This window comes from Schistocerca gregaria, chromosome 4 (genome assembly GCF_023897955.1).
Source record: "Schistocerca gregaria isolate iqSchGreg1 chromosome 4, iqSchGreg1.2, whole genome shotgun sequence".
Taxonomy (NCBI): domain Eukaryota; kingdom Metazoa; phylum Arthropoda; class Insecta; order Orthoptera; family Acrididae; genus Schistocerca; species Schistocerca gregaria.
The window spans coordinates 722,383,903-722,400,440 of NC_064923.1; the positions used below are offsets into that span (position 1 = coordinate 722,383,903).

Here is a 16,538-nt window from a genome sequence, read left to right on the forward strand (position 1 = left end):
TTATGTCTACTGAGCCCCTGTTTCTTGTATAATTCCACTTTTTTCTAACAAGTGGAAAAACACTCTTCACAGAGACATTGGATCCTTTGAAACTGAAAGAAAAAGGAAAAAAAAACCTAATAACTTTAAATAAGTCTGGAACATTGTGATCAGGTACGGTTGAAGCAAAAGAAAAAAAAGAAAAAATGTCGTATTGATAAGGCACAACATTCCTTGCTTACACTCACTGATAGAGTATCACTATAACTACTGAACTTTCCATACAGGTCATCAACACACATGATTACTAAGATGAAGTATTTCCACAGCATTCTCAAAATACTGAAAGCAAATTTCCTTTAATAGATCAAATGCTTCTAAAGATGCATACATGTTATTTTCAGTAAAATCAAACTTCTCCAAAATACTTCAGTGTAGAAGTGTAAAAACTGTTGAAATCTGTAGCTATTTAATTTTGAAATGATATAGACAGCCTGTTCATGAGTTCCTTTGCCTTGCTGCTATAGAAGTTATGTTTTTACAGATTTTTGTGATGAGAAGTTTCAGTTTTTTGTATATTTCGAAAATACTTAAATCACATCTTTCCCGAATTTTAGTACTATTTCCAATTGGCTTCCAACATTTGTAATGAAATATAACTAATTGCTCAGAATAGACAATAATTAGGAAAATCATCAGTGTTCTGCAAGTAGCTTTTAACTGCATCCTAATTGTGCAGCAGTCTAGTTGTAGCAGGTGTCAATAAAAGCCATCTGGTGTAAATGCGACATAGAATGTCAGCCCATTCCAAATTCATAAATTTTAAAAAAATGATTTCAGTTTGTCTCCTCACTGAATGTTAGTAGGGCTCCTCCTCCTCCAAAACTAACATTTGCTTTGATGATACCTGATGTACACACAGTTATGAAGCTTTGGCATATCAAATCAGGTATTGCTACAGAAATTTAATCAGCATTCTCGACAAAATTGAGTTGGGGCAGTCGTTTAAGGACAGTTCAAAATTTTTTAAAAGTCTTTAAAATTCACGGGAGCTAGCACATTTTTCACAAGCACCTCTGTCTTCGTACATCATTTTTCAATTTTGAAGCAATTGTTAAGTTGGTGAAAATATGGGGTAATGGTTTATCCCCCCCGGCCAAGGCTCAGGTAGCTTAAATAATGCTCTGCAGTGTGATAAACTAAACCCAGTTCATATGCTACATCATATCATCTCATTCAATTTTGTTATTAAAGTTTACAAAATAGTTACAGAATTTAGATTTTCTGTACTTGAATTTTCAGTTTTATGCTATTAATACAGAGATGTTGTTGTTAGAGATCACTGTCCACCGTGAAAAGGGCTAAAATCCTTTCTGCAAACCATGCAGTATGCTGTATCTTTATTCCCCCCTTCCAGTTTTACCCATGAAAATAACTTTCCCCATTTCTAGTTTTACCCATGAAAATAACTTTCCCCATTTCTTCAAATACACCTACTGATGATGAGATTTTACTTTCTTCTTTGGAGGAGTCTTTAAAACATTTCACTATCACTCATTTGTTATTACCACATGTTAGAGACTATAACTTGATCCAGCCTTTAGTCAACTACAGGTTATCTCCATCTGCTAAAAAGATAAAACATAGTAGTCAATAGCAATCTACTGAAAAATCTGTCAATACAAAGAATACTAATAATAATCAAAAAGTAAAGCAGATTGTCCGTGCACTCATCGCCACTGAATAATACTGTGTTTTGTTGTACATTAACAATGGTAGAGCAGAGCTCTGGGAATGTAGGGGTGTCACCAGACGTCCAGCTCTTGTGTGTACTGAAGGCATTGCTTGAACTTCTTCAGCCCCCAATGCTGGCAGTGACGATACTGCTTCCTCTTGTGGTGCCGAGACTGTGCCATCCATGTCCAGTAGTGTGGAAAGTGACACGTTTTGTTCAGCGTGTACATCCTCTTCGGTCAGTAAAATATGTGCCGGTTTGACGTGTTCCAATGACACCACTTGGGTCTTCCCATTTTGATCTATATGCATGGTATATTCATCCTGGGAAGGAACTCTGTAGGGCCCAGAATATGGGGGTTGAAGTGTTCACTTGACAGCATCTGTCCATAGTATCACATGTATACATGACTGTAGACCTTTGTGCACGAACGTAGTAACCGCCCCATGTCCCGAGACAGCAGCTAGGCGAAGTCTGGCAATATGCTCATTTGCAGTGCATTAGGTAATTCGGTCTGTTGTGGCCCAGTTTGATCAGTGGAAGAATTCTGTCAGCAGTCTTAAGGGTTCACTGTAAACCAGTTCTGCAGTGGATGCTCCTAAATCTGCTTTCAATGTTGTACTAAGACCCAACCAAACCAGTGACAAAGCTGATGACCAAGTCTGCACGTGGCACATTTAAGTGGGTTTTAACATTCTATGCCAGCATTCCACCATTCCATTGCTTGTTGGGTGGTAAGCCGTGGCATGATGATGGTGAAAACCAGAGAGGGTAACCAATTCTGAGAACAGCGTTGATTCGAATTGATGCCGCTGGTTTGTGGTAACATGTAAAGTGCAGCCGAAATGTGTGATCCACGACGAAAGAAATACCCCTGCCACCATTTCCACAGAAATTTCCGATAATGGAACTGCCTCCACTGCAGTGAGGAGGTAACGGTACCCTCCCGACAGCTACAGAGGTCCCACGATGTCCAGGTGCACATGTGTGATACATAGGATTGTAAGTGAGATGTTTCCTACCACTTTGTGCATGTGTCTTCCAAACTTGGCCCCCTGACAGTCTAAACATATTTTTGTGCAGCTATGGCAGGCCTTCCTGATATTTGGCTACATGAATCTGTCCGTCATCAGTTGGACACTAGCATTTATTTTCGGATGAGCCAGCCCATGGATGCTGTCAAATAATTGTCATCGCAATTTCTTAGGTACAAAAGGTCTCGGTTTTCCTTGTGATAAATCACACCAACCTTGCAAACTCTGCCACAGGCGTAACCTGGATGTATTGTCGTAACGGAATTTGGCAAGTTGTTGGTCTGTCTCTTGCGCAGCAGCTAACTCACTTGTAGTCAATAGCCTGAGAAATTGATTCCAACAGAGAGAGGAAATCTGCCACGACGTTCGCAGCTCCTTTTATATGCTGCAGGTCTGTTGTGATTGGTGTGTTTAATTAAAGTTGTCTAAATTGTCATGGTGAACAGCCATCCTTGTTCCTAATGAAGGGAATGTAATTGGCTTGTAGTCTGTTAAAACCTTGAATGGCTTGGCTTGCACTTGTGGCCGCATATGTCTGACAGCTTCATAAATTTCCAGCAATTCCCTATAATAAACGCTACATTTAACTTATGACAACGTAAACTTACTGGAGAAGTGGCCCAGAGGCTGCTAGTGGCCTTAGACATGCTGGTGTGGAGCTGTGCCAGTGGTTTGCTGGCTGGCATCTGCAACTATTGCCAGTTGTGCCTGAGGAACCAGGTGTGCCAACACGATTGCCTGACAGACGCCCCTTGGTCTTATTGAATTCTGTCAGCATCTCTGGTGTCCATTGTAAGGGTCATTTGCCCACTACGTTCTTTCCGGCTAGTGCTGATGTCAAAGGTGCCTGGATGGTTGCCCCATTTGGCAGATGTTGTCTGTAGAAATAACTCCTCCAAGGAACCAGTGTAGTTGATGATAATTGAAGGGGCGAGGCATCGCTTCGATAATGACAAGTTCATCTAGCAGCTGGCTTCTGTCACAGTATCCCAAGAAGGGCACCTGATGTCATCGAAGTAAACACTTTGGTTCATTGACCGAAATGCCAGCTGCATCAGTGCGCTGGTAAACGGTCTTTAGATGCAGTTCGTGCAATTTCTCAGATACCGAAAAGACAAGTATATCATAGAGATATACAAAGCAGTACGGTAAACTTCTTACTGCTTTGCCAAGAAACTGTTGTCAAGTTTGGCCACATTTTTCAAACCAAACTGCATATGGAGGTATTCAAATCAACCGAATGGCGTCACGACTGCTGTCTTCGGTGTATCAACAGGTGCTACCAGTATCTGGTGATATGCTTTCTGGCAGTCAGTGACACAAAAAGTGGTAATGCCTGCCAGCGCGGGTGTAAAATCCCTAATATGTGGTATCGGATAGCGATCAGGAATAGTATGGATATTGAGTGTTTCCACATGGTCTCCAGGTCCTGTCTTTCTTCTGCACTAGATGAAGTGGTGATGACTACGTGCTGTCCGGTCTATGAACGACTTCCAAGCACAAGAGTTCTTCGAATTCTGCCTTTCACTGCGGTGAAACGTTAAGGAACTATGTGCCGCGGGCACTGAGATACTGGTTGACAAAATGTAGTCCTGATGTGATGGACCGTTTTGTGCTTAACTGTCTGCGCACATGGTACAGATTCGCAGTTTGCTGCATGTGGCGTTGCCTGTCATCGAACAGGCCTGTCATCGAATGTAGGCAGAGAACCTCATCCTAGGGTGCCTTTAAAGATCTGCTTACCCTGGCAGATGCTCGATGAGCTGATATTTCCTCCAACCGCATAATGAAACAAGAATTCTGCACCCAATATTACATTTGCCATATCAGCAATCATGTAAGTCCATGGTAAACGATCTTGGAAACAGATGTACATCTATCTGGCATTTTCCATAAGTCATATTGAAGTCTGGTTTGCTGCTGTGAGCATTGATTGAGATGGACGAAGCTTCACATCGCAACTTCTAAAAGGCAATGCACTGACATCTGGCCCGAGTCGATTAGATAGGCATGGCCATATATAGCATCTGTGACAAAAAGTCGGTGGGACAGTGAAGGTAAAAAGGGTTAGTCGCCAGTAGTTTCCTGTAAACGCTCTCACCTCACAGTGGTAGACGCTGATGTTCGAACTCGCAACTGGTGGCAGCTATCACCAGCTGCTGTTGCCATTTGGGTGAGTGCAGGGTGGTGTGCATCGCATTGTCTTGTTTCGGAGGTGACAGTGGGACCAGCAGATATGTTCCTTAGACACATTGCTATCTTCCTTGCTCTTCTTTTACGGGGTTGCTTTACCTCCGAGCAATGTCGATACCTGTCACTGCATATTGTCATTGTGTTTTCGTAGCTCATTTAATTGTTGAGTAACATATTTTGTTGGCATTGGCACTGTATTACTTTAGCTTCCTGAACATCTGTACTGCTGCATTCGAATGTCACAGACGACGTACACCCTGCATTTAATGAGGCATAGACTTTGTCAGCGTGTGAGAGCAACAGTGAAAATCGCGCACCTCTGAAAGCACCACAGCTGTTCTAACTGCCTGTGGCAACTGTACGCGCCATACATGTTGCAGCGTCGTATCTTGCAACTTGATGTCGTTGCCTAAGCTTCAGAGGTGGCACCAAAATTCCAAAGGTGACTTATCTCCTCTCTTTTTCACCACTTAGTGCTTGTTGGATATGTTGTTACACTCTCCGATGTAGTCATTCAAAGAGAACTGTTTAAAATGCGTACACTTCTGCATGGTGGGCGGGCGAAGTATTATTTCTGCACTGTTTGTTTGCAGTTTTACTGCCAAATGCACTAACAGCAATCATAAATTTGTTGTCTTCGTGTAGAATGCTGTGGTACTGGAAAGTCAGATCGATCATTGCAAGACATAATTCCGGTTTCTCAGGAATGAACTGTGGTCGTCATATCTTCATCTTGCTAGTGTTATCTGCCGAACGGCCATTTCTTGATGCAATAGAAAAGTTTCCTGGTTTTCAGTGTCACATCATAAATCTTCAATGTGTTTCAATAAAGCATCTCGCCAATCTGTAGGACTCTGTGCATCACCCAGACACGCCGACTCTGCAGTAGACGATACTGAACAGTGCTGCATTTGCTCGTCTAAAACGGAATTCAGTATACGGGGTCACCGCTTTAGCCAACTACAGCTTATCTCCATCTGCTAAAGAGATACGACATAGTAGTCACGCAAAAACTTTTTATTTCCTAAAGCTCGAATACCAGTCAACTGAAAAATCTAAGTCAGTAGAAAAATTACTAATAATAATCAAAAAATAAACCAGATTGTCTGTGCAGTTGATGCTATAGAATAATGCTGCATTTCATTGTGCATTCGCAGATGTTCTTCTGGTGACTCCCACAAGCAGTTTGCTTGAACACAATGCAAGTTGTGTGCACAGAGTACAAACAATGTCAATCGTGATGAGAAGGCTTACACTCTACAAGCAAGGACCAGAAAGATGCTACTTTTGAACCATTCTTAGTTTGCTTTGCTTGCAGTTTTTGCCAACATTGATACAAAATAAGAGTCTCTGACTAGAGATAGTCACATTCCAAGCCAAAAATATCTTCTCTTCTATGGGCCATGTTAAACCTGGCAATTTTTCCCAACAGAAAGTTATCAGAACTTAAACAGAAAATTAGTGACTCCAGTTAAAGAAAAAAAATGCAGAGGCAAAACTAAAGCCAAAAACAAAGGAATACATTAATAATTATCTGCCAACCCTAGGCTAGACTAATGTGAAGAACTGCAGCAAACCAGTCTTCAGACTGTAGACAGCAGCAGCAGTTTCATTGTGTCCAAGTCATTGGAAAAACCTGCTCTCATCTATTTATTAATTTATTTATTTATAGTAATAAACTTCCAGAGTTTCTGGCATTCAGTGTGTTGCACTTACATTACAAAATTTATTTTGCTTCAAGAACTATGTTTGCACTTTCCATGCATACAATTTTTTGATGTGACCGAATCCTGAATGTTTCTGGGACATGCTTAAAATTACAGTGAATTGCCAGCAGCGAAGTTGATTGGTCACAATGTAGGTTTTATATGTATTAGTTGCCTGAAATAGTTTCATATTTCTAAATGTGATCCTAAATGAAGAAGAAACTGCACCAATGATTGCGTAATATTCTTTGCATAGATTTAAAATTGTTTATGTGTAACAGATATTATAAGTCAAAGAATTTATTTAACTTTATTTTTGTTCTTATTTTAGCCAAGGAGGTTACTTTTTGACTTCTCCAACTCTTCAGATGAGAAGGATGAAACTGTGAGCAGTGGAAAGAGGTCAAGGTAAGTGAAACGATGTTATCTTCTTATATCAATGCACAGTGTTGCGCAAATGCAACACTGATATAAAGAATGAGCCACCAAAAATAAAACATTGACCGTTAGACAGTCTTACACATGGTGCAGCAGAACCGACTAAGCAGTTTTACGGAGCAATAAAAAGTAAATCTGTTTGTATAGAGAAAAAAGTTTTTTTTTCTAAATTAGTACAATACACCATTTTACTTTCATTTAGTTTTGAAAATAATGTCCTCCAGATGGTGGCCGTTAGCATCAATACATTGTTGTAGACGATCCCTGAAGTTTCAAGCAGCTCTTGCACGCACATCGCGGGGTATGGAATTCACTTCATCAGTAATCTGCTCTTTTAACTCCGGTAGGATGTGAGGGCAGCTTTTGAAAAACCTTTTTCTTCAGATATCCCCAAAGAAAGTAGTCACAAATGCTCAAATCTGGTGACTGCACAGGCCGCTCGACATCACCCCTCAGAGATGAGGCGTTCCGGAAACATTTCTCTTACAACATCAAGTGAAATTCAAGATGTGTCAGCAGTAGCTCCATCCTGTTGGCACCACAAGTCCTCTAGTCCATGTTCCTCAACAATCTCGTCCATTCTGGGTTGCAGAAAATTTTGCGACATTCAAAAAGCAGGGGATCCCAGGTTTGAGTCCCGATCGGGGCACACATTTTCATTTGTTCCCATTGACGTATGTCAACGCCTGTAAGCAGCTAATGATGTTCATTTCATTGTAATTTCATTCTAACGAGCTGCATGGTCACCAATGGTATCTGTTCTTTCGTACGTGTCCGAAAGGACAGATACCATCTTAGTATATTGAAAACTAACGTGTGGAATTCACTGTCTTGGTCACTCCTTCTCCAAAAAAAATAAGGGCCTGTCATGCCAGATTGTGATATGGCACACCACACTGTCACTTTAGCAGATTGTTGAGGTCTTTCATGAATAATTCAGGGGTTATTTTCAGCTTAGTAGTGAAAGTTTTGCTTATTCACGCACCCACTAAGATGAAAATGTGCCTCATCGCTACTGAACAAAGCTGCATTGAGAGAGCGATCTGAGCAAGCATTTTCTCGCACAGATTTTGATAGTTGGTGCAATCTGCTGGGTGTAATTCTTGAGCAACCATTATTTTGAAAGGATGGCACTTCAAATCGCATTGTAGAATCCTTCTCAAACTGCAGTCTGAAATCCCCAATGCAACAGCATATCGTCGAGCAGAATGTTGTGGCGATTGCTGAACTGCTGTTCTCACCTGCTGCACATTTTCTGGCGTTCTGATGGATCTGCTTCAGACATATGTATCTATTGTTAGTGTGCTACCAGTTTCCTCTAACTGCCGAACCCAGGACTGAATTGTGTTTGCATTCTTGTATGGAATGTTGAACTGTCACTAAAAAGCTCATTGTGTAGCGATCACAGATCTTCTGTTTTCATAATAAGTGTGAATGACAAAATCACAATGTGCACCGGTCCATACCATGTTGGCTACTGAAATGGGGTCAACGACTGAACAAAGGCAGACCACGTGCAACTGCCTACTCCCACCACAGTACCAGTGGTAATCGATAGAAACTGCTTAGTTGGTTCTGCCACACCCTGTAGTTAGTGATGATGACTAGGCATTTGAACTATTAGTTGTCCTGTAGGGGCATCTGAAGTGTGTGTATATTCATATTTAATCAGGAACACTTCCTTACAAAAATTAATGTATTTGAATGCAGTGAAGTAACATGTCCAGATGTATAATATTTTCTATGTCTTCATGCTGTGTTACATTAGAGTAAAATCTTCAATGTTCTGTGATCATCTCCATCTTTGTCAGGATCAGCTAAGTCTCGTAATGATTTTGATGGACTGACTGACGGCAAGAGATGTTGCAAATTGCATGATCCCTTAAACAAAGATTATTCTTAAGTGGACAGTGCATCTCTTGTATGCACTTATTCCTTCATACATGGCTACTTCTTATAAAATAGGAAGGGTCCTAAGCAGATGAGGCATAAGATCTATTTTATGACCACCCAAGAAGATAGATACTGTGCTCTGTTCAAGACAATCTTGGTCTCAGCATGTGGGAGTATTGAACATAATATGCTTGGTATAACATTTGCTTTCTTTTTGCATCATACTAGGCTTCTTAATATTTTTGTCATTCTGCCCACTGTGTTCTGTTACACTCCCCAGCCACTGGAAACTTTTCACTTTCTTTAGTACTTGCGTTCTAATACAACCATTGCTACTCCATCTTTTTGCTCATTCTCACAGTCACTTTACACTTCTTTGCATTAAATTTATATCCTTATTTTCCCAAGACTTCCTCCCACACACTTAGCCTGTTCCATACCTCTCCTCCATTTCCATCCACCATTGCTTTCATATTTTCATCTCTCTATCACACTTTCACTCCCACAATTATCTTACGTGTCACGGTGATGGAAAGTAATGGGTATAATGCACTCACCTGCCTAAAAGCATTTTTCTGTTCTAAAAAGTCTGTCTTCTCTACTACAACTTCTACACAACTCAAACTTCTGTGATACATTTCCTTTAACCTTCTCATAGTCAGTCTTCCAATACTGTTTCTCATAAAAGTTTCCCAGATGTAAAAGATTTTCACATAACTGTTGGTTAAAGATGGATAAGTAGTATTTGAAGAAGACTCCATCATATCTTTCTAACGTGGATAACAAGAAGATACTATAGTTTGAGTAAAGAGGCAGATAGACAATCTCCTACAGGGTGTCCAGAAAAGGACTCCCTGATTTCAAAATTAAATATCTCAAAAACAAAGATCGATAGAGGAATGCAGTTAACGGTATGTTTATTGTGAAAGCTGTAAGAAGTTTATACAGCAGTTTGAAATAACTGTTATAAAAGCTGCTAACAGATGGCGCTATAATCGCCATACGTAATGCCTAGTATAAATAGTGATCCGAAGCCCAGAGCGATCAGTTCCACTATTGAAATGTGAAAGGAGGTTAGCGTACCGAAGGAAGAGATTAAAACCATGTACTCCATTGAACAACGCGTTTTTCTGGTGGTAGAGTACCACAAGTCAGAAGAGTCCTACGGCAACAAGGCGAAGTTTTCAAGTATGATTTAATGTTCCAAACGGACCGATGCAGTATGCAGTAGAGTCATTATTGGCCCTTTTTTTCATTCGAGAAACAGTCACTGGTGCACTTAATTTGCAATTTTGGAACAATTTGTCGCCACACAGCAAGCGTTAGAGGATCGAGCAGGTACTGAATGGTTTATGCAAGATGGTGCCTGACCACACCTGACCGAACAAGTGTTTCGCTTTCTTGAGGAGCACTTCGGAACAACACACACACACACACACACACACACACACACACACACACACACAGAATTTCTAGCTTTCGCAACCGGCGGTTGCTTCTTCAGGAAAGAGGGAAGGAGAGGGAAAGACGAAAGGATAAGGGTTTTAAGGGAGAGGGTAAGGAGTCTTTCCAATCCCGGGAGCAGAAAGACTTCCCTTAGGGGAGAAAAAAGGACAGGTGTGCTCTCGCTCGCTCGCTCGCGCGCGCGCACGGCCTCCTCCTCTCCCATACACACACACACACACACACACACACACACACACACACACACACACACACACACACACACAAGCAGACATGTGCCTTTCCCTCTGAGCTGATATACCTGCAAATTTAGTCTTTTGACAATTGTAATGTTGCCAGAGAAATATTCATATTGACTATTTTCTACTGCCACTCCTTTAATTTCAACTCTGATTAAGTTTGATGTGATGGTCTGTTCTTCAGGAGGAAATCTGTTTCATCATCATAAACGGTCTTATATGGGGACTTTAATTTTTAGTCTGTATAGATCATTAACTCTGAACATTCCTCGATTATTTTTCTTCTTAATTCTTCAATTATTGAATCAGTGGTGTAATCAATGTGTCGACAAGGTGATTTGAGCTTTCAACATGTTTTGATTAGATACCCTTTCTGACATGTTAGTGAACGAACTGTTGTGAAATTCCATTTCTTGTCTCTTGTTATTTTTCTTTCATGGGTATTCTCAAATACATGTATGGCAGCTTGATTGTCAGTGCACAATCCTGTCAGTTGATTAAGACTTGTCTTTCCAAGTTATTATCGAAGGCATTGCTTCCGATCTATATTGCAATAGAAGAAACGGTACTCTGCTTCAGCTGTTGAAGTTTCCACTACGTGTTCCTTTCAAGCATACCAGACAGTGGGTTATCCTCGCATGATAAGAACTCCACTGGTGCCGTATTTAGTTGAGATATGACCTCAGCAGTTGGTATCACCATAGACAAGTAATGTTGAGACTTCAAAGAATATACCTGACTTTGTTGTTCCTTTTATGTACTGAAAAATGTATTTTATCATTTCCAGTGACTAAGCATTGGTATATTACTAAATTTGCTTCAGTAAGTTTCGAAATATTTTGTTGTATCTTACTTCAGACTTTCAATTCAGCTTGTTCAAAACTTCAGTACTGCTTCCAGTAACTAGTCCAACATCAGCAAACAATGCCATAACAGTGTATCTGCCTTCATAGAAACAGATAAAATGTACATCATAATCATCATCAGTATATATAAATTCCGATGTTATCAGATAATTTTAGAATTTCTCATTCAGTTTCTTTGGAGGCCATATAAATTTCTCTTTTTAGGTAACAAATTTTATTTGTATAAATATCATTGAATGAGTCTGGTTGCTTGCAGATTGCTGTATAGAAATGCTGTCTTAACATCAAAAGTTTTACTTGGATTTTAGTCTTATCCTTACTCTTGTTCAAGACCTCTTGCAATATGCAATTACACGTTAAAGGTTTTGCAGTCTTTAGAAGTCCAACGAGACTCGGTTTCCAATCTTATTAAGGGTTTGTATTCATCAGACGTGGTTCTAGACCATATTTTGTCTTTAAGGCATCTGAAATAGAAATGTCTTCTGTTTCCACTATCATGCCAAAGCTTGTGTTAATAATGTATTGCACTGGATACATGTCATAGTCTGCAAATCTGATGGGTGGCCTAAAGTTTTGTCAACTTGCATAGTTTTCGTGGTAATCAAATGATATGTTGCAGTCTTTAAAGACATCACAGGGTGTATCATCAGGTACCTGGTTTCCATGTGGATGCTGAATTTTTCTTCTTTTCTTTAACTACAGCAATGTCTTCTACTACTAGTACTACTACTCCTCCTCTCACATAGCCACTGCCTCTGGGTGCTTGTGTGAGTGCATCTTTCCTTTTTCTGAAATATTTCCAGCATTCTTTATTATTACGCTTGTCTGCGGCTCGTCGCATCCTGTCTGCAGCTCATCGCATCGTCTGTGTTGAGCAGTAATCTGTGCTGTACATATTATTGTTATTCTATCTTGACTATCTTTGTTTGACTTCCTGCTGTAATATTTATAACTGAAAAAAATTCAATGCACACTTTCAGTTGTTGAATCTGATTTTTTTGCAACAATGTATCTGATTGTTATTGGACAAGCTGATGTGCAGTTTGCTATTTTACCGGTTATGTTGCTGCTGACATTCAAATCTCTGAAGACCAGCATCTCAAGATCTTGCTCAGTCTAAGAATACATATTGTTCAGTTTCTCCTCCTAATGGTTTAACCTCCTTCCAGTTGCTACTGAGCACAACTTCTTTGATTCTAATATTAAGTGGTGTTTGAATCACCAATAGATTCAACTGACATATCTTTGATGTTCCTCTCCTAAATGTTCCCTTTGTGAATGGAGAATTCATTGATAATAGACCACATTTTCTGTTGATGAGCTTAAAATCAGGTAACTGATTTTTTTCTGGCTGTATTTTGATGAGTGACAAAATAATTCTGTGAATTTCATTTACAGGCATTAACTTGCCAGCTGACTCCCACCTGGTGAGCAGCATGTGTTATTACACCTCTTCCAGTATTCTGGCAGATATGTCAGCCTCGAATTGAATTTGCCCAGCGGATAAATGATGAGGGCCTATATGCCAGACAGTGTGGATGCGATTTTTTGGTGGTTTCCTACATCTGACTAGGTGAATACCGGACTGTTACCCATATCCTGCTTCAGTTACATGATTCTAAAACATTTGAAAAAATATTCACACACTTTCACATTGATAATGCTACATGTAGACAGTTGGGGTACATGTATTCCACCCTACGGGGAGCGGGGAGGTGGTAATGGGATGGAGACAAGAAGGGCATCCTGCCACCTCTTAAACTAACAATGCCAAATCCAAAATTAATCTCGCCAAACCTGTGTAGATATGGGACAAAGGTGAACGAAAAGGGAAAAGAATTTGCTATCTGACATTACTTTGGACTATTTGCTGATTTACAATGCATTAATGACATGTGCATGTGCTCCTTTATAAAAGATGACAAATAGTTACGTATCCAATTTTCTACTTCCATGTATCTTGACCCATAACCTATGTAAAGATTCAGATGTTCACAAGCTAATTCATTAGCGGAATTATTTATGCTGTGGACTCTGCTGACTTTAAAGATGAGTAAACATTTTAGCAATGTTTCAGAGAGTACAGTTGAATAGACAACATCTTCACGCAACGTTCTTGACATGAATGACCAATTATCTGCTTAAAGAGTAATTATTACAAGAATACATGAAAAACTGTAGATGTAGATTAACATTGTGTACAACATATAACAACAAAATGTGAATAAAGAAAAACAATTATAATTCTCAACAGATCTGTTGTCTGAGATTCCAGAAAAATACAAAGAAATAACAAATTAACAGTGGTTTATTTCTACCTTTCTGCTCATTTGGAACAATGTATGAAATTTAAAAAAGTTGGTTGCAGTTATAATGTATAATATCAATATGTTTCAGGTTATCGTCAGATGATGAGATAAGCTCGGAAGCAAAAAAGAGGAAGAGTGTGAGATTTTTTTCCTCTTTGACACAGGAATAAGTGTGTTCATACTGGACTTTTTACATTTGTATATAAATTCTTTAAATCTTACTTTTTGTAGCTGTAAAATAATGACTGAATACCACGCTTGTACATAAACTGCCTTATTTTACCTTTTTTTATCTTTTTATATGTCCTAGATGTACAAACAGTGTGATGTGTGGAACACAGAAATAAAATGATGGAAGGGTTGGAGATGTTCTTCATCTATGATGATGTAGGAATGTTGGAATTCGTAGTAGAGTTTTACACGTGTATAGGGCAATTTAAATTATCTTAATACTGTAACATAATGACCATCACTGACTGAAAGCAACTTTTGTAAATAAATTATTTTATATTTTGCATGTGACGTAATAAAATTTCTTTTATAAAACTTGACAATTTTTGTTTTGTTATAATCTGTCACAAAAGATGAAACATTTTATAATATTGAAAGGTTGTTTCTATCAATGATCTCCTGCTTTTGCTACACTGAAATTTCAAATTTTTATGAACCATATTTTGTTGTAAATAACAGCTTATATGTATAAAATAAAAATATTTTATGCTGAATGCAGAGAATTTAAAATGTTTTACTAAAAAAATTGTATTTTCACCGAGAAAACGCGAACTAGATATGATTGCATGATGACAGATTCCTGCTTCATAAGCTATCAATCACTTAGCATTCACAGGTGCGCTCTACTCTGCATTCTCATTTCCGTATGCATTTTAACTGCAACTATTTCCAAGCTTCTCTTGCAGAATACCTCTTGTTAAATGATAACAGAGTTTTTTCTTAGAAACTGTTGGTCCTGAATGCATCAGTTATTTGTTGACTTGGTAATAGTTCACAGTACTCTAGCATTATAGCATACCTATGAAATTGAGAGTGAGACTTATTTGAACTTTTATATAAGTTAATCCAATAGCAGTTAATGCCAGCAACACTGATGTGTCAAGACTAAATACAGATTTTGTGAAGGAAGATCAGAGTGTCCTTTAATATTTTATAAAATTGAGAAAAGTGTGTCATTTAACAGTTTCAGAAACTTGAATATAGTAGTGCTGAATCACAAAGAAATTAAGTTTGTAGTTTGTAAATTACAGTCATTTTATGCATCTAGAAGAGGACTGATGGAGCTTTCTTAAACTTGCCAGGCTTTATACATTGCTCCATTTTCCGAAATCAAGGCATGACAGTATGTAAAAACAAATCTAATATAGCATCACGTTATATGCTTGGAGAAGTTGTTCCACTTCAGAAGCTAACAAAATTTTTTCAAAAAGTTGGCATACAACAATAGTTTGTTGAGAAACTGAAATGACTTCACAGCAGGTACGCACAGAACACCTGTGGCCTGCCCCTCACTTGTGAACTTTGTTCTTTAGAGCCACTCCAATCTCGGAGGCATTGGGGTAGGATCATCCTAGTGTTGAATGGCAAGACGTTCTGAATGTACTTGACCTGTCAACCTTACCCTTATCGCAAATCAAACAATGGACACGTCAGGTAGGAACTTCCAACAATGTAGGAAAAGACAGATTGCTACTTACCGAAAGAAGGCATGTCCCGCCAACTCCAGTATCTCAGGCTGGAATGCAACCACCACGTGTGATAAAAGTAGCAATGTGAAGGGGACAGGGAAAGGACAGTGTGTACGGGTGGGGGGCGAATGCTGTCTGGAGTGTACAGATACCAGACTGCCAACAGGTGCATCATCAGGAGGTTGTAGGGCAGGGAAAAAGGAGATGAGCCGGAAAAGACGGGTAGATGCATTGGCAGGGTGCTGCAAATAAGCAGGGTGGAAGACGAGAATGGGCAGGAGATAAGACGGAACGGTTGGCAACAATTGGGTGGAGGGTGTGGGATAGTATGTTACCGTCTGTTGAGGCCAGGATAGTTAACAGGTATGGAGAATGTGTTGTAAGGATAACTCCCATCTGTGCAGTTTAGAAAATGTGGTGGTGGAAGGAAAGATCCAGATGTGTCTAGTAGTGAAGTTACCATTGAAATAGTGTGTGTTGTTGAGCTGCATATTGTGCCACAGCGTGGTCTACTTAGCTCTGAGCCACAGTTTGACAGTGGCCATTCATCCTGGAGGACAGCTGATTGGTAGTCATATCAATATAAAAAAGCTGTGCAGTACTGCAGCAGAGCTAGTAAATGACATGGCTGCTTTCAAAGGTGGCTCAACCCCTGATGGGTAGGATAAACAGGACTGGGATAGGAATTGCTGGTCAGGTTTTGCACCTGGGTCTTCCACAGGGATATGATCCTTGTGGCAAGGGTTTGGGATTGGGAGTGGCATAGGGATGGACTAGGATGTTGTGGAGGTTGGATGGACAATGGAACAACACATTAGGAGGGGTGGAAAGTATCACGGGTGGAATATCCCTCATTTCAGGGTATGATGATAGGTAATCTAGACCCTGATGAGGGATGTGGTTCAGTTCTTCCAGCCTTGGGTGATGAAAGGGACACTCCTTTGGGGGGGGGGGGGGGGGGGGTCCACGGTAGATATGTTTG

The 16,538-nt window shown here is 39.7% G+C and overlaps 1 protein-coding gene across 1 annotated transcript in view; it reads left to right on the plus strand.

The window, feature by feature from the left end:
- LOC126267242 (chromosome-associated kinesin KIF4) overlaps nucleotides 1-14,401 on the plus strand; it is a 240,574-nt gene extending 226,173 nt beyond the window's left edge. The window contains exons 18-19 of the mRNA XM_049972234.1: nucleotides 6,979-7,055; nucleotides 13,945-14,401. Of these exons, the coding sequence (XP_049828191.1) occupies nucleotides 6,979-7,055; nucleotides 13,945-14,026 (159 nt within the window). The 3' untranslated portion in view covers nucleotides 14,027-14,401. The remainder of the gene's footprint in view (nucleotides 1-6,978; nucleotides 7,056-13,944) is intronic.
- Nucleotides 14,402-16,538: the final 2,137 nt, after the last annotated feature.